This window comes from Eleginops maclovinus, chromosome 17, assembly GCF_036324505.1.
Source record: "Eleginops maclovinus isolate JMC-PN-2008 ecotype Puerto Natales chromosome 17, JC_Emac_rtc_rv5, whole genome shotgun sequence".
Lineage (NCBI taxonomy): Eukaryota > Metazoa > Chordata > Actinopteri > Perciformes > Eleginopidae > Eleginops > Eleginops maclovinus.
Genome location: NC_086365.1, coordinates 2124102 through 2143005, shown reverse-complemented (window position 1 = coordinate 2143005; position 18904 = coordinate 2124102). Strand labels below are relative to the sequence as shown.

The 18904-nt window shown below is 41.4% G+C and overlaps 1 protein-coding gene across 2 annotated transcripts in view; it reads right to left on the bottom strand.

Annotated features, from left to right (window-relative positions):
• The window catches only part of LOC134878937 (protein PHTF2-like), a 37320-nt gene that overhangs the window by 14698 nt on the left and 3718 nt on the right, over positions 1-18904 (bottom strand). For both annotated transcript variants that reach the window (XM_063905123.1, XM_063905124.1), the window contains exons 2-3: positions 11444-11524; positions 1129-1185 (exon numbers count right to left, since the gene is read on the bottom strand). In XM_063905123.1, coding sequence (XP_063761193.1) covers positions 1129-1185; positions 11444-11488 — 102 coding nt within the window. In that variant the 5' untranslated portion in view covers positions 11489-11524. The remainder of the gene's footprint in view (positions 1-1128; positions 1186-11443; positions 11525-18904) is intronic.

Here is an 18904-nt window from a genome sequence, read left to right as displayed (position 1 = left end):
TAAACGAGGTGGTTTTCTTTCAAAGCCACCATTCATGTCAAGGTGTAACTTGTTTTTCTTGTAAATGACAATACATCTCTGCTGGGAATCCAATTCTTAATACTACTAACCTGTTTCATGTAACCTTTTTGAGCAATTACCACTATCAGCTTCTATTTTGTTTTCATGCCTTTCATTTCTATCAACCTTAAGGTAGATGTTCATAGAAATAACAAGCCATCCTTTCTTTTTTTAGCTGTTAGTGTTTGACTGTCTAATTTTGTGCTAGATGACACTGTGCTGACCATGTTGTTATTTTGGGAATGCCGGTTTCAACTGAACACAGTATGCAAATCACACGGGAAGGACATGTAGCATGTGCATATGTTCTCTGTGAGCTAGACACAGGGAATAAACCTCTCTACCTGATCTGGCTCTGTCTAGTCCTGGATAAACAGGTCATAAACACACTTAGATAACAACTGTTGGGTATTTCTTCCATCTCTGATTTCAACTGACCTTCAAGAAGTCCGTAAGAGACTAACAACTGAGAACTGGTTGCTAGTAGTGAGGAAGACTATAGTTTCTGAGCTAGTCCAGCTGTGTGTTCACACCACAGGCCCCCGTCTGGCTGCAGATACACTTCAAGGAAACAGCCAATCACAAAGCAGTGTTGCTACAGTGTGAACGCACAGTGGGGTTATGAAAACACAGGCGACTGAAATGAGCGATCAAACCAACCAATCACAGTCTAGTAGTCTACAGCGTGGGTGAGCAGACGTGCACTGTGGGACAACAAGAGGGACGTCCTCCCCGCCGCATACTCACCAGAGAAATAAACTGTAGAGAGGAGGAGGAAAAGACGGATGGAAGAAGGAAGGGGGGTGGAGATGGAGATGAAGAGAGGAGAGATGGGCAGGTGACACCCAGCCGGGAGGGCAGAGAGGGAAGAGTTAAAAGAAAACACTGGAAAAGAACTGGCAGCATGGTGAGAGACAGCGAGGACAAACTCAAGAGAGATGGAGGACAGTCAAAGTGAGGACAAAACAAAAGAAATAGACGATGAGACATTTAAAATAAGAAGAGCGCTGAAAGGAAACAGGAAAAAGAGATGAAACCACAGAAACAGGGAGGGTAAAACAAACGCACCTTTATTTCTCGCTGCTCCACTGATTTCTCCCATATCTGTTGGTCATAGGCGCCAATCTAGAAACAAGAGAAGGGAGAAACATGAATTAAAGAGAGACGAGGTACAGTTAGTTCCTGGTGTTAACAAGAGGAGGATGTGAGCCACAGTGAAAGACTTCTTAGAGGCACTACAGAGCTTCACTTCAACATTTACTAAAGAAAAGTAACAAATAACCCATGAAGTGAACTGTCAACACTTCTCATTAGCATAACCTAAAGGCAGATTATATCTCCATAACAACGGATATGATAGCGATGAGTCTGCAAAAACATGTCATTATGGTGTGGCGTTTTGTTTAGTGTGATTTAAAAGCTCTTGCTTCACAACTGGAGCTGTCAGGCTCTCATAAAATAAAGTTTACAGGCGTGTCCGTGTTGGTTATTTACGGTGATGAATCTCTGCATCATAAATGAGGACATCTCTTTTTAATTCTTACAAAAAAACTGTAATTAAGACCTTAAACACACCTTTTCCCACTTTAATACAACCATTATTGGCTTTAAAACAATCCTCTGGAGCCACACCTTATGACAAATCTCATTCTCTGTACCAACTTGTTGTAAATCGTTATTGAAGCTCCATAAACAAACCTAGGAATCTATGTGTTTATGCTGTTTTTCATCACCATTTCTGTGAATGTGGAGGTATGCTAGACATCTTGTACACTTTAGCATTTTATAATAATTTCCCGTGAAAACTCAAATATTTCTGCTATCGTTTTAAAAACAACAGAGGAACAGAAGAGCTGGGCCACCAGGGACAACATTTCTTCAGCCTGAGTTTACTTTGTGTTAATCATTCAGTTTTTATGCGCCATGTGTGGAACACACTCCCAGAAAACTGCAGGTCAGCCACTCTTACTGCCTTAAAATCCAAGCTGGATGCTTTTATTTTTGACGCTGCTTTCGATTAAATCAAATATTCATATCTTTCCCTGCACTGTAACTTCTATTCTTGAATGTCTTATTCTATTTAAGCTGTGTTACTTTTGTTGTATTCTCTTGGCCTTTTACTGTTTTTAATGTATTTAAATGACGGTGTTTTCTGTTGGCCTGTATCTATCGCCTTTCCTCCCTATATGCATGGTATTATTCAAGCCATACGTTAACACTAAAACCTGTGTAACTGGTCCAGGGTCAACTGGAGTGCTTTATTAGAAGCCTCTCTGATAGTATGAAGTTGTGTTAAAGCCAGTGTGTATACACACACACACACACACACACACACACACACACACACACACACACACACACACACACACACACACACACACACACACACACACACACACACACACACACACACACACACACACACACACACACACACACACCTTGTGGAGAAGAACAGTGTGTGTGCGGAGGGTAGCTGGGAGGAGGTTAATACACACTTAAGATGTACGAGTGTACTCAAAAATCCAGTGTGTGTGTTAGAGTGAAGCACGACAGATGGTGCCGTTATTGTGGGGACAAGATAGATTTATCCAGAAATGACCTGGTAAAACACATACACACACAGAACAAAACAAAGACGCCGCACTGCCAACGTGTACAAATTACACACACAACTAGCACATAATACTCGGCCTCCATTGCTGAAATGAAGGAGAGGAAAAGGATGCTGGGATCATTTAGTTTCTTTACATTTCCCTCATAGAGTGTTTTCAGAGGGAACAGGGCCAGCTGATGATCTGACATCAGCATACAGTGGGGCAAAAAAGTATTTAGTCAGCCACCAATTGTGCAAGTTCTCCCATTTAAAAAGATGAGAGAGGCCTGTAATTTTTATCATAGGTATACCTCAACTATGAGAGACAGAATGAGAAAAAACAATCCAGGAAATCACATTGTAGGATTTTTAAAGAATTTATTTCCAATTATTGTGGAAAATAAGTATTTGGTCAATAACAAAAGTTCATCTCAATACTTTGTTATATACCCTTTGTTGGCAATGACAGAGGTCAAACGTTTTCTGTAAGTCTTCACAAGGTTTTCACACACTGTTGCTGGTATTTTGGCCCATTCCTCCATGCAGATCTCCTCTAAAGCAGTGATGTGGGGCTGTCGCTGGGCAACACGGACTTTCAACTCCATCCAAAGATTTTCTATGGGGTTGAGATCTGGAGACTGGCTAGGCCACTCCAGGACCTTGAAATGCTTCTTCCTTCATTGCCCTGGCGGTGTGTTTGGGATCATTGTCATGCTGAAAGACCCAGCCACGCTTCATCTTCAGTGCACTTGATGATGGAAGGAGGTTTTCACTCAAAATCTCACGATACATGGCCCCATTCATTCTTTCCTTTACACGGATCAGTCGTCCTGGTCCCTTTGCAGAAAAACAGCCCCAAAGCATGATGTTTCCACCCCCATGCTTCACAGTAGGTATGGTGTTCTTTGGATGCAACTCTGCATTCTTTCTCCTCCAAACACGACGAGTTGAGTTTTTACCAAAAAGTTCTATTTTGGTTTCATCTGACCATATGACATTCTCCCAATCCTCTTCTGGATCATCCAAATGCCCTCTAGCAAACTTCAGACGGGCCTGGACATGTACTGGTTTAAGCAGCGGGACACGTCTGGAACTGCAGGATTTAAGTCCCTGGCGGCGTAGTGTGTTACTGATGGTAGCCTCTGTTACTTTGGTCCCAGCTCTCTGCAGGTCATTCACTAGGTCCCCCCGTGTGGTTCTGGGATTTTTGCTCACCGTTCTTGTGATCATTTTGACCCCGCGGGGTGACATCTTGTGTGGAGCCCCAGATCGAGGGAGATTAGCAGTGGTCTTGTATGTCTTCCATTTTCTAATAATTGCTCCCACAGTTGATTTCTTCACACCAAGCTGCTTACCTATTGCAGATTCAGTTTTCCCAGCCTGGTGCAGGTCTACAATTTTGTCTCTGGTCTCCTTTGACAGCTCTTTGGTCTTGGCCATAGTGGAGTTTGGAGTATGACTGTTTGAGGTTGTGGACAGGTGTCTTTTATACTGATAACGAGTTCAAAAAGGTGCCATTAATACAGGTAACGAGTGGAGGACAGAGGAGCCTCTTAAAGAAGAAGTTACAGGTCTGTGAGAGCCAGAAATCTTGCTTGTTTGTAGGTGACCAAATACTTATTTTACCGAGGAATTTACCAATTAATTCATTAAAAATCCTACAATGTGATTTCCTGGATTGTTTCCCCCATTTTGTCTCTCATAGTTGAAGTGTACCTATGATAAAAATTACAGGCCTCTCTCATCTTTTTAAATGGGAGAACTTGCACAATTGGTGGCTGACTAAATACTTTTTTGCCCCACTGTATCAGTGTATTCATGCAAGTGTGTGTGAGTGAGTGAGTGAGTGAGTGAGTGAGTGAGTGAGTGAGTGAGTGAGTGAGTGAGTGAGTGAGTGAGTGTCTGCAAGGCTCTGAGTCTGGGTCACCCTGTGTTCCTGCCAGTGGAAAGTCTGCATCTTTAATGAGACCGCATGAAAGATGCATAGGAAGAGAGGAAGAAGAGGGTCAGTGAGGAGGAAAGGTTTCTCTTTTATAGACAATGAACTAATATCAGAGGGACATTTTCCATGTGTGCGCCTTTACTTGAACAGCCCTGATGACTGGTATCTTGTGGTTAACACAGGATATCACACGTGTGAGATGAGGGTCAGGCAGTGCTGTGTCTCATTCTGAATTTGGACATTAGCTCTGGGCTGGGACAAGTTGATAAATATTGATTTTAAGGCTGTGAGGACAAATAACAAATTAGCATGAGGTCTGAGTGACTGATTACCTTGATGACATTTGGGCTGACAGCTCATTTTCCACATCACACACACAAGATGCGTTTTGAGTGTGTGTGGAGGACAGCTAGAGGGCAAACATGACCAGACTATCCCACCAGTAAGATTAGGAAGGAAAGAGGGTGGAGATACGAGGAGAGCAGGTATGGAAAGAGAAGTCTTACACACACACACACACACACACACACACACTATCTGTGTGATCACCCCTCCTCAGAATAAAAGAGTACTTAGGCAACAAAACATTTACAGAACAGATTCTCTGTCCGGTTGCCATTTAATTCCCTCTAACATGACTTCAGGGACTGCCGGGGATAGAATATCCTCTGAAAAATCACAAACGTTGCAGATTTTGACAAGCAGATCGAGCTCGGAGGGTTGCACCAGAAGGGAAGATGACGACACCAAAATATGCCGCTGCGGCAGTGCTGGGGTCACCATGGCGACGGATGGAGGGATGATCCATGGAGGGAGGGGGAGAGAGAGGGGGATTATGTTGGCGAAGCAACAAAATGATATAACCACTGCCTCTGCACTGTAGGGGGGGTTGCTGCTGGTATGAGGAGGTGTGTGTGTGCAGTAGACGGTTTAACACATTCACACACATGAGCTGTCAATAATTAGTCATCAGTGTTACTCAGTCCCTGCATGTTTCTACAGAGCTGAGATTGTAGTTTTACATCTCACACTTATTGTACATATTATATCCTGCTTTATATTTTCTTTATATGTTTTGTCCCAAATGTATATATATGACTTTCTTTTTAAATCTATTTCATTTTATTGTAACTACATTGCCTTGTTTTCAGAGTTGGGTGTAACGCGTTACAAAAGTAACGTAGTAATGTATTACTTTTTGCTGTAACGCAGTAATATAACGCATTACTTCTGAAATGTGGGTAATATAATACCTGTTACAATTCTCAGTAACGCAGTTACAACACATTTTAACCCGAAATGATGTGGTGTTTGTTTCTAAGAATTCACAAACATCACGAGATGTTCCGACACCAGAGAAATAGGTGTGCCGGTAGAATAGTGTCTCAGTAAGCCTGTTTACTGTTGGTTAAGAGGACTGCAGAAACAGACTCGCTGCAGGCTCAGAGAAAAGCAAAGAGAAAGACAGGAGTGCGCGCAGGCCGAAGCAACAGAAGGTCACTTTCTCTGGGTCTGCTGCTTGAACCCAGAGAAGTTCAGAGACTCGTGGCGGAGTGTTGAAGATCTGCAGCCTCTGTCCTCTGTGGAATCGCCGGCTTTTAGAAAGCTTGTCAGCCAAATCCCCGTTAACACACCAATGACAAGGTGAGCTAACGTTGAATAGAGACTCGTTCATATACAGCAGGTCACAGGGCCGTGCAGAGGCTCCACTAACATGTGATTAATAACACACAGAGACGTCATGTTACCGGTATATTATTCAGCACACTGAAACGGAGCATGCGTTTAATTTCAGCATACTGCCATAGATAGTTTTAATTAAACTACATTTCAGCATTTAAAGACTTACTTTTGCAGTTATTTTGGTGAAAGTAACTCAAAGTCACGCAAAAGCAGTGTAACGCATTACAGTTCAGAGACAGTAATAACGTAATGTAACTTATTACTTTAAAAAGACAGTAATAAGTTATATGTACTGTATTACATTTTGGAAATAACTTGCCCAGCACTGCTTGTTTTTATGTGGCTGCAATGAAAACATTTCAGAGTAGACACACAGTGCTCAGCTGATTCAAAAGCTCTAATCAATATTTCATAATAACACTGATGAGGAAGGTGTAGGGACAGTTATACACCAGTGCTGCAGTTCTCTTCAGCTCAACACAGATCATTGTTCGGTTTCACAGCTGTATTGTGTGCTTCCATTTCATCTCTCTCTCTCAGCCTTGTTTCCAGCTGCACAGATGCAGTTTTTGGGAAACAAGCTGAAAAAAAAACCAAAACACTGTCCTGCTTAGAAATGGCTGACTGAGGTGGAATCTGTTGTGATAATGGAGGTGCCATCTGCTAAAGAGCCAGATGTTTCCCTCAGGAGTTGATGGTGACAGACAGATGAAAGCACGGAGACTATTAGACGTGCAGGTGGACAGAAAGCTGACTGGATTGCTGATGTTGCTCAAAGTTTGGCCATAAAAATAAGGTTCTAAATCAGTACTGCTTGTTGAGTATTGAAGAGCATTTTTGCAGTGAACAAAATAGTTTCATTTAGCTGGTAGGAGCTTCACTAAATGAGGATAAGCTTTTTATGTTGGCTTTGGAAGTGTTCTCTTCTGTTCCTCTGTTGGTTTTTTAAAAGATAGTAAAAACATTGGACCGTTTTCAGGGGAAATGAGTATAAAATGCTAAAGCATACAAGATGTCTAGAATATCTCCACATTAACAGAAAACCTGAGGAAAAACAGCATAAAAACATGGAATCTTGAGCTGAATGTTGGTTTATAGACCTTCAATGACGATTTACAACAAGTTGGTACAGCGTATGTGATTTTAAATGTTTGTAAATGGACATTAAAATTGTACTAGGATCGTAAAACTACAAGACTGGAGAAATAACACCGTCAAGCCCCCTACCTTTTGGGACTGCAACGTTAAACTAATCACTAATCTATTTTATGTTCCAATAAATCTAACTTCTCACTATTCTATTCTGGTTGTAAACATGGATTTGCTCGGCTGTTGATCAGGGTGTAATGGAAAACGCCTGTTTGTGGGAATCACCTGTGAACACGACGAGGTGTGGCGACTTCTGGTGCGTGTACAAGGACACTTTCAGTTTGCATTGTCTAAAGCAAGTGTTCAACTACCGGATTATTTTTTATTTTCAATCAATAAATAATGAACATAACAAACAGATAGCCAAAAATATAATGCAATGACGAGGCCCTAAAGAAAACGTTTGAGACAATTTCAATCAAAAAATGACTCATAAAAAGTGATTTCTTTACAGAGAAAATCAAAGGTAAAAAAGACATGTGAATCCACACAAAACCCAGATCAGACTCAACAGCTGAAAAAGATGAAGGTGAAAGAACAATTAAAACTCTTGGGGTCAGACAGCTGGTCCTGGCTGCAGATCTGATGTTTTCATGTGTGTCCATGGCAACGCACAGAGTAGCTGCAGTGTGTGTAAGGGCTATTTTTAGCTCAGCAAGTATGTGTGTGTTGACAGATTGAAAAATCTCTCCACTGTGTTGGTGATGGTGAGTGCAGGGCTGACCCTCAGGACCAGTTCTTTTACTATCAAACAATCTGCCCAGAGCCACACGTTTCCACAAACCCTGTCTGACATCGTTTTTTGGCCTAAATCATGAGACATTTAGTTTACCATCACATGAGAAAGAAACGTCCTCATAACATAAAGGCTTGAAACAATGAATGCTTGGCCTGAAAAACTATTTCAATAAGACGATTATCTGTAATGTATTGATCAATTATTAACTCATCTTTCAGCTATAAATCAGATTGTTTTCCAATTAATTAGGGACTAACAATTGCTGTTATTTTTTACGAAGGAGAACAAGTAGCAGCAGGAAGACCACAGCAAATAAATCTGAGTTGACCCTGTGAAAGGCTATCAGGCTGCCAGAAAGAAAGTCTACTAACTGTGGTCGCATTATCACAACTGCACCCATGGCCAATAACTTTAAGCATAGCGTACATACCTACCAACATATAGACTATAAATAACTTATGAAGCTACTTGATAACTCACGTGATGTCTCCTCCATAAATAAACTCTGCACTGAGACTTACTCTGTGAGACGTAAGGTCCTTAACATCCATGGATCTCGCCCACGTACTAAAGAAATAAATGTCTTTAAAAAAAGCCTTAAAGCCACCACACAAATAAACTCTAAGCTGATTTATTCCTAAGCTCAAATGTATCATTGACAAGCCAAAAGAAGCAGGATGGGCCCCCGACTAGACCGGAGTCAGCACCATGTCTCAGACGGTTATAAAAAACAAAGAGTCTGGTGCTGTGACATGCCACTGGTGAGCACAACACAACACAGAGTCTAAAAGCAGCATGTCTGCAGACAGCAGGCAGTCAGGAATACACTGAGTCATAAAGGGCCTGTAGGCAGGAGAGGAGGGGAGGGTCAGACTCACCCACCTGTTCGGAAATCTGGATCTTTCTCTCAAATTTGAAATGACTTTTAGTCAGAGGTCTGAAGGGGTTTGTGTCCTTTACCTTTCTGACTGACAGTGCAAATAAAACCCTTTCAAACTCATTAACTTGATGCTTCTTCTTGTAGTTAATTTTTTGAAAGAAAAAACACTCAGCTGGCATGTGATTCAACTTATACAATGGCTGATTAAAGGGTTGTTCCACCCAAATTACAAAAGAATAAATACAAATGTTCACTCACTCCCAGTGGTATGTAGCCTCTTGGCTTTCTGGCACATGTACAGGAATGTTTATTATGTGCACTGTTAAATAAAAAAAAGAATACACAAAAATGAAATAAAATGAAAACAGAATATTCATGCAGATCACTTCGTTTCATCTGCCCCGTTTTTAAAAAGATGTGTCCAAGATGTTTATCACCACATTAACAACAATACAGCTTTGGCATCTAAACTTGATCTTTAACAAAAATATATCAATATTTTTGTTTTTATAAAACTATTTCCAGTGTCCACAGCAGGATTGTAAATTAAGAAGACACGCAAACTGACATTCCCCTCCATTGTGTTGTGATGTACTAATATCTGCAGGACCTGAGGGACCTCCTGCTCATTAACAAAGACAAGCGAAGGCTATAATCACAACAGGTTGATCCACCATGTGAGGCTTGTTGGGAGTCATATTTTATCAATCCGCACCCCTCGCGGCCATATTTGCAGCGCCAGTAGAAATATTTTAAAAAATTGGCCATAAATCAAAATCATCCTGTCCTGGGAAATCAAACAACAAAGACAATAAATGCTGTTTATGACGCCCAACACAATGAGTGAATTTGTTTTATTTCCTTTGCATTGAGGTAGCGAAGGGCAATAGAAAGAACGTCAGAGGTTTTTAAAAAAGCTCTGAGGAAAGTCAGACAGGTGTGATCTGCGACTTAAAAAGGCTTTCTTTCGTTCATGACTCAGCGCTTTACGTCCAGACAAGCTCAGCTAAAGACTCAAAAAAACATTAATGATCCAGGACCTTAGTATAATCTTATAGTTCTGTGGGTTTAAATAAGTGCTTTCCGACCTTTACCGTGGTCCAAAATAGAGAAGCAGAGCTGCGAAACGCGCTTTTTTTAAACAGACAATAGTCATTTGTACCATGCAGAAAGCAGTGCTTAAAAGTTTCCACCTATAATTAAAGTCTTATACGAGTCTTTTTTCAGAGTGATTCTGATTCCAGTGAAAGCTCATGATGACGTCTGCCAGGTGCAAGCAGGAGATCAGAGAGAGACAGAGAGACAGACAGGTGAGGATCCGACAGACAGATGAAAGAGAAAATAAGAGGAAAGCAGACAGATGGATATAAAGACAGGAAATCAGTGGAGGAATAACAACAGGCAGACAGGCGGGCAGAAGAGACAGACAGACAGACAGGTCAGTGAGGACAGACAGACAGGGGGTGTAAGCTGAGCGCTGCAGGGGGAGCAGCACTGGAGTCCATTAGAGGATCTGATATCTGAGACCATGGAACAAGAAGACACACTAAACCGGGCTGGATCCACACTGCCACCGAGGAGGCTCGAACCCTGCCTCAGAGAGTCTGCAGCTCATATAATCCCTCTCTGTGTTAGGGGAGAAATATTCACTAGGTTCAGCTCTGCCACTTTGAGCTAATTTAGCATTTGGATAATAGTGTGTCTACCCGAGAATACTTTATGTTTTCACTGTAAAATGTCCTGTTTCGTTGGTCATGCTGTTTTAGAGCAAGGTTTACGTCTGGCACTTCTAAATATCACCAAGTTAAGCACTTCTAAAATAGTGAGGATACACTGTGAGCATCACATTGTCCATTCACGGATTTAAAACGTAGTAATATCTGATCCATGTTGCACTTTACAATTATTTTAACAGAACTGTGGGCAGATTTAGATTTGGTCTTTTACAACTCGCTAATACAAGAGTTTATTTAGGTCTTGACAAACTAGAATTAAATAAAACATTTAATGTATTTTATTTGTTGCCATCTGAACTCTTTAAACTTTGTTTACTACATTTATATGCTTTGAAAAAGGATATTTGGTTGAACATGGGGACAGAAGAGCACCCCCTCCTCTGTGCATCCATATGCAGCATGTGCAAACACTCGGGTTGATGAATGATTTTTTCCACAGAAACAGACTGCCTATACAGAATAAACACACATGAAGCAATGCTCTCTACAGTGACTCTGCATTTCCTGAAGCCCAGATGCAATCAGTTCAAATACTGAAATGCTGCAATAGTGTAAGAATTAAACATTTAAAAACCAGCATTGACATTTGTGCAGTGTTTACTCTCTTTTATCACATGCATGCCAGAGTGCAAATGCAAGAAAGTGAACAGCCTCTTACCTTTTTCTGGTACCACACCACGGCATCTTTTACTTTGGAAGCCATTTACATTTCCCTTCTCCCCGCCTAGGGCATCTTAGACTGAAACACACACACACAGCAAGAGAGAGAGAGCAGTGTGAGTAATGAGGAGAGAGAGGGAGTCTATATACCTGGCAAAAAGGTGTGTCCTCACACTGACGAAGGAGGGAGTGAGGGGCACACACACACACACACACACACACACACACACACACACACACACACACCTTCCTACGTGAAAACACATGTTACTCCTGAATCACACACACATTAAGAATAAGCCCCCTTGTCTTTGTTTACACCCATCTCACAAACAAACAGTCCATCTATTAGTCGACCTCAGAGTGCTGGTTGGACTTGGTTGCTGCCACTGAATCACAATCTTCACACACACCCAAGTTTTCGGGGAAACTGTTGGTAATGTCTGTTAAATCCTTGGCAGGAGCATGGGTGTGTGAGTGACTGGTTGGAAAGGCAGGCTCATAAACACACCAATACACACAGTTAAAAAAGTGCTGGCGTTGCATTGAACCACACAAACACACAAGTATTAACTGTGTGTTAAGGTGAGCATGTTAGGGGTGAATGTGTGAGTGTGTGTGACCTCTGCTCAGCAAAGGGGAGCATAAAGACTAAAATCAGCTTCCCCTGCTCCCTGTTGACACAACCCAGCAACCAGCGACTCTAAAGCTCATCAATTAACTTGAATGATCTTGTTTTCAATCTTTACAAATACAACTGTGAGACTAGGATGCGATTAAACAAAGTTCTAATGCAATTACAAATGTACAAGGGGGCAAATATAATATGATATACCAGAATAAAATGAGAATGGTTTACACTACCAGAACAAAAATATCTCTATATCTTTGGACAAAACGTGTTGTACACAGCCCAGGACAGTGTTGGCATTGAGCTACAACATCTTCACAGTGCTCGCTGTGTAGGGATATATACTGATTATATTGTGTACTTATTCATAATCTCAAATCTTAGGTCATGTGTTTTGGCTGATGCAACTTCCCTTTGGTTAGGCTTGAATAACGACGAGAACATTATTGAACCGTGAAATGTACCTAAATGTCAGAGATGAGAAGTCCTCTTTGGAACAGGATCATCTGTGGATGTGAGCTGGTTGGTTAGGATTTTTAGGTACATCATTTAGATACTTTAACTGGATGCTTCACATAGGATTTGACACACAAAAAACAGAGACTCTTATGTCTTATGTTATCTCAAACTTCAGCTCACTCCGGATGCTTATTCAGGTTAAAACACCAATGCTAGAGTGGTCTCTGGGTTGGTGGGGGTGGAAGCAGATGAAGATACGTATAAAAAAGGAGTGGTGTTGCATAAAAAGGAACTGAACTGTGTGAAACCCCAAAATAATATGACTTCTTTAAAATGAGGAATTTGTTTTTGGGAATGTTCTGGCATATGGATATTTTTCCTAAGTATATTGGACTGTATTCTGTAAGATGTAGGATGACCTTATACATAACCCATCTTTTATTTGATTTGTGTTATACCCGTGTTATTTACATTCTCAGTGTTATTATTGATTTCTATACATTTTGTTTTACATATTCTCATGTTGAATTTTGGGGATCTGAGACATGTTGCGACCCCTTGTTAAAAAGAACCGTTCATGTAAATTGGAGTACCATTGGATGTAAAGGGGAATGAAAGAAAAAAACTACTAAAGAATAAGATAAAAAAGAAAAAGGAGCACTTCAGTTATTTTCCCCTGATCCTTCCTCATATGCTCATCTATCTGTCTGTATCCCTTCTCTCTGTCTCAGTTACATAAGAGCAAGGTGGTGCTTTGTGATTGGGGGACGTGGAGACTGATGGAGGGCAGAGGCTGCCGCTTTCATCAAATATTATTAAATCCTATAAAATATGACACAACAAAGTGTTTTCTTCCTTTTGTGAGGGGTAGAATTAGTTAAGTTTGCCATTTCCCCGTGGCTCTTAAGCCTCTTTTTACTCACAAGCTTTCCCCTCAGAGTTCAACCTTAAAGAGCCTGCTTTGCATGTGAAGGCTTGTTTGTGCAGCCTCAGTCGACTCCTCCAGGGAGTCTGCCTGCTTCACCCTTTACTTTCAAATATAGCTTTCCCTAGAAGTGCTGCTATTTTCATTTTACAGAAATTGCTGAGTCGATTCTGTGGTCATCCGCAGTCTGTGACGCAGTTTACCGTTAAAGAAATGTGAGCGAACTCCAGGACCGTTTATTAGCTCCGTGGCTTATCTGTCGCAACCCTTAATGTTTATATAAGTGTGATAGAGTCGCCAATTCAAACACACAGGGAAATATTAGTGCTGGTGTGTCAGAGACGTGTTCAAAGCCGCTAAGAGAGTGCGGGCTGAGTGTGTCAAGAATGTGAGAATGTGAAGCAGGAAATGTTCTGCTCAGAGCCAAGTGTGTTTGTACGGCAAACACAGAAGTTGCACACACACTGAGATGCAACTAAACACACATCTGTGTAGTTGCATCTCAGTGTGTGCGCATGCACTTCTGCCCCAAAAGGCCAGAGACATTTTTAGCAACAGGAAGAAAGACTCTTGCTTGCTGTTGTCGATAATGATCATCACTCCTCCCTCCATCTTTCACTGCAGGGCCTCACTATTCCTCGTACACTCACTTTTTGCCACACATGGAGTTTCAGAAATGCAGTTAACTTAAAAAGACACGGCTATAAAAAAGAAGCAGGCCTGTTTGTCCTTTTTTTATGGGCAGTAGCTACATGAGTTAATGGGTTTACGGTGTCAATAATGGCCTTCATATTAAAACTTAAGTGGAGAGTCTAGGGTAGAAGTAATGGAGTGGTGCAGGGATGACGTACTTTTGTAGGCTGATCCGGAAGTAAGCTGTGCATGGGTTCCCTCGACTAAAAAGCAAAGCGATTTCTTTGTAGGCTTCTGGAATATTGTAAAAAATTAGATCTCTGGAAAACAAACCTGTTTGATAAATGCACGTTTTGTTCAGCCGGATAATCTCCTCATGTCTACCCTACTTTTACCATTTTAAATCATAAATCTAATCTCCAGAAGCAAAATGCTAACGTTATGCTATAAAGGAACTACAGACGAGTACAGCAGGGTCACAGGACTTCAACGTCACGTCAACTTAAGATCGTTAAACTGACTTTCACACGCTTGCATATTTTAACAAAGCTTTTCCTTTTAGGCACACTGAGTTTAACTAGAAGTCACGGCTGTTTCAATAACCAGTCTGATATGGTTTTACAAAGATAAGCTAACAAACTTAGCGGGAGTGTTTACGTGTTTGGCGTAATGACGTACAACGTCCTCGACAACTTCTGTAGTCCTATTCAGCCACTGTTTAACAACCATCGTTTTTCAGACACGTGAACTCTTCAGAAATCTCCAGAGGGGGGGATTGGGGGGGGGATTAATGTCGTAGAACCAAACGTGATCCATCTCTTAAAGTCAACCACAGACCTTATTTTGAGCTATTTTCCAAAATCCTATGGAGAAATCCCACTGACTCTGAGACGAGGGAACCAGAGGGTGCAAAATGCTAACTTACTTCCGGGTTTTAGGAGTCATTCCTGTACCACTCTATAGAGGCAGGGGTAGAGAAAGGACATTGGACAAAGAAAGGGAAAGAGAAGGAAGGTGTACGTAAAGATTCTAAATACACATTTGGGCTGTATAAATACAAATAATTGATCCCTTGTTTTCTTGCTTACATAGCAGAGGAGCCTTCTGCATAAAACTCAATGCAAGCAGATCACAGCACTTTATATAAAGAAACACGTGCACTTATTTGAGACATTGATGTGCATGGCCACACAAAACCCTTGGTGTCCAACCACTGTGGAGCTACAATTCGTAACTCCTGCTTTGACAAGATTGCGCAGCACAACAATCATAAGCCCGACCAAAGAGAAAACAAGACGTTTATCCCGACAGCCCGTCATTATCAGCCATGGTTTCTGTTTTCAGCTCTCAAAGACAATCCTCCCCATGCAGAGGCAGCGATAAGAAAAACACAGACAGACCCTCCCTGTACAAAGCCTTCAAATCCCCTCATCATTACCTTGGTGGGAAGCAAACTCTGGTTCACTCTCATTATCCGAGAGCAACACACACACACACACACACACACTCAGACCATTGCCCAATTCCTCACACAGGATTAGCTGTAAACTGTTATTATTTGTCCTGGAAAACATAACAAGAAGCAATAGCCGGGGTGAGTTCTTTCCCAACACACTTTTTTCTCCAAAGCCACACACTCCCAGTGTTCCCAAAATACACTGAGGCTTGCTTAAGGGTATTTAGGGAACAGGAGCGAGACAACAGATGTGCACACAGCTGGGTTATTTTCAAAGTCCTTGACTCCTGTGGCCAGAATTGATTATTTATATTTATATATATAATTTCTAGGAGTTTTCCTATGAACCTCCTAGATTAGAGGCTACATGTATTTGTAAGTTTTAATTTGGTTGATTTGATTTATATTTCATAACAATAAGGTTACAAACAAAACCCTTGTGTAGGAAAGTTCTATTCACAAAACGCACCCTATTACAAAGCTCCCAAAGAATTTATCAAACACACACACAAACACACACTGGGTCTGCCAAGTCTGACCAGTCGTCTGCCTGAACTGACCCATTAACAGAAAGACAGAGAGTAAGACAGCATGTGTTATCTAGGCCAGTGTGTATGAGGACTCCTTTTGTGCCACTGACAGTGTGTGTGTGTGTGTGTGTGTGTGTGTGTGTGTGTGTGTGTGTGTGTCAAATTAAGATGCACGTGTGTGAGAGCAGGAAATGGTGGAGTGTAATAAGCCATATGTCTTTTATAGCCACTGTTTGAATGCGAGTGGGGGAAATAAGAGTTTTGAATGCTGTGTGTGTTGTGGCTTTGTGCTGCCTTTGGGGGCCATAAGAGAAAATAAAAGAGCATACGAAATTGTTTAACCGTTTAAGAATATTGTTCAGTGTTGTAAGACCTCAAATGTTTTTAGAAAAATCTAAAAACTCATCTCGACTATTGGCTTATTTGGCAAATGAATAAAAACGTTGTTTGTTTTTTTCTTTACCAAAAGGCAGAAACTGGCCCCTTTAACTGGGTTCCTTATTTGATTGGGGAAAAAAGCTTTCAAACCACATCGTAATCAAGCATAGACCTGTAGGACCTTTTAAAGCTTCATGGTCAGAGTTATACCATAACAGTATGATGTCGTTTCTGTGGACCTAAGATTAGAAGAGCAGTGGAGTGTGCGTTTCCTAAACCTTGTGATGTGCAGCTGAATACACTCCTTAATCCTTCCATCTGCTGCAGCAGCATCAGAGCTTTTTCAAGCTGGATAAACTTTGATGTGAGGTTCAGGGCCAGGGTTCACGTAACAGGCTTTATCTGCTCTCTATATGGAGAATGGGGAAGGCTCACAGAGCTGGGATTATGTTTTGGTGGCATGGAAGATGTTTGACATACAACCGAGTCCTTTAAAATATATACGATCATATTATTGAGGGTCTATGTTGGATACGCATGATCTTTTTTAATGCTTGCACACAACATCTATTCATGTCTGTCCGTCCTGGGAGAGGAACCCCTCCTCTGTGGCTCACCCCAAGGTTTTTGTGGGTATTTTTGAGTTTTTCCTTGTACGTCTTGAGGGTGACAAATGAGTAATCTGTGATAATGTGCTCTTTAAAAACAACTGTTTGATTGACTGAGGAAATGTGTCACGGTCTGTTTCAAACCTCCATGAAACAGAAAAACATCACTGGGGAGATTCAAATGAGAAAAACACAAATGACTTTTGCTTGTCCAAATGCACTGAACATCAGAGAGTAGAAAAGATGTCTGCTGCTTTTCTATCAGTGCAATGTCTCCTGGGGATGTTTAATGGAAGCCTGAGCACCAGAACACAGTTTGGTAACTCGTGATGTGTAACACGAGCTGCTACCTCTCTCTCCGGCTGCTCAATATTTCATGATGGGTGCAGGTTACATCTCTGAGCCGACCAAGGGGGGGCTCGAGTGTGTGTTTAAGTAAGTGTGTGTTTGTTTGCATGCCTACAGGAAATTTGATGCTGTTCAATCGGTGATGAAGGGTCAAGGGGGATTCTGAGAGTGTGTGTCAAACGGAGGGACGGTTGGAGATGGGGATCATGTTTTCCATCATGTAGGGAGAATCCCTGAGGAGCTCAGGTGACACAAAATGACACTACACTTGACCTATACAGGGCTCATCATATGGTGATCATATAGCCACAACATACAACTCCAGTAATATCAAATCAAGCTCACTACAGTTTACACCACAGGTCTCCACCGCTGTCATGAGAAGAATCGGACCTCGGATCTCCTAAAAAGAGAGCCAACGGACATTTCTGACATGCCCCAAACCCATCTGCTCAGCTAGATCATTGATTAACATGGCATCTTGTGAAACCCACTAAATAAGGCCTTATTTTTAGATTTGGGACGGCCCATTTATGATTCAATTTCAGCTAAATGTGTCTTAAGGTCATCGATCTTCTACAAATAAAGTTACCATCCAACAATTCAACAAATATTCGTTATCGATATACATTTTGTATTTATTCTGTCCTTTACTCACTCATGTCTTCAGAGATAAGGGGCAATTTGCGCATTCTAAATATTATACTGTTCTGTTTTGAAAACGTCCATCCAAGGAGGCCCATACAACAAGTCTCAGTCAAAGATTCTTTAATCAAGTTGTAAATGTACGACTTAACAGCTGGAGATTTTGTAAAATCTGTGAAAGTATAATCTTGCATGTAACGTATGTATGTAGGCCTAGTAGGAACATGGAGAAGCTGTGTGTTTGTACATTTATTGTATAGGAAATCATTTACCACAGACAAACCGAGTCATACCAGCAAACACAAACTAAAAGCAGCCTCTCGTTCTCTCTGCAGAGGGGAAAAACAGCCCTTTCCTCTTCTTTCCAAGACATAATTAACAGTAGTGTGTGTGTGTGTGTGTGTGTGTGTGTGTGTGTGTGTGTGTGTGTGTGTGTGTGTGTGTGTGTGTGTGTGTGAGTGAGTGAGTGAGTGAGTGAGTGAGTGAGTGAGTGAGTGAGTGAGTGAGTGAGTGAGTTCACAGCAACAAAACAGGGTTTGTTGAAGCATGCAGTGCCAAAGACAAAACAGCTTACATGGAATTGGAGGGGTGGGTTAGAAGATAAAACACACACCACAGACACAGACACAGACACACAGACACAGACACAGACACACAGCCTCACAGCCAAATTAGGACAGGAGCTGGACATTTGGAAAACAGAGAAGAGAGAGTCAAGACTCTGTGGCCTGGGATGATCAAATTTGAGATTCAAAGCAACAACAGCCATTGTGTGTGTGTGTGTGTGTGTGTGTGTGTGTGTGTGTGTGTGTGTGTGTGTGTGTGTGTGTGTGTGTGTGTGTGTGT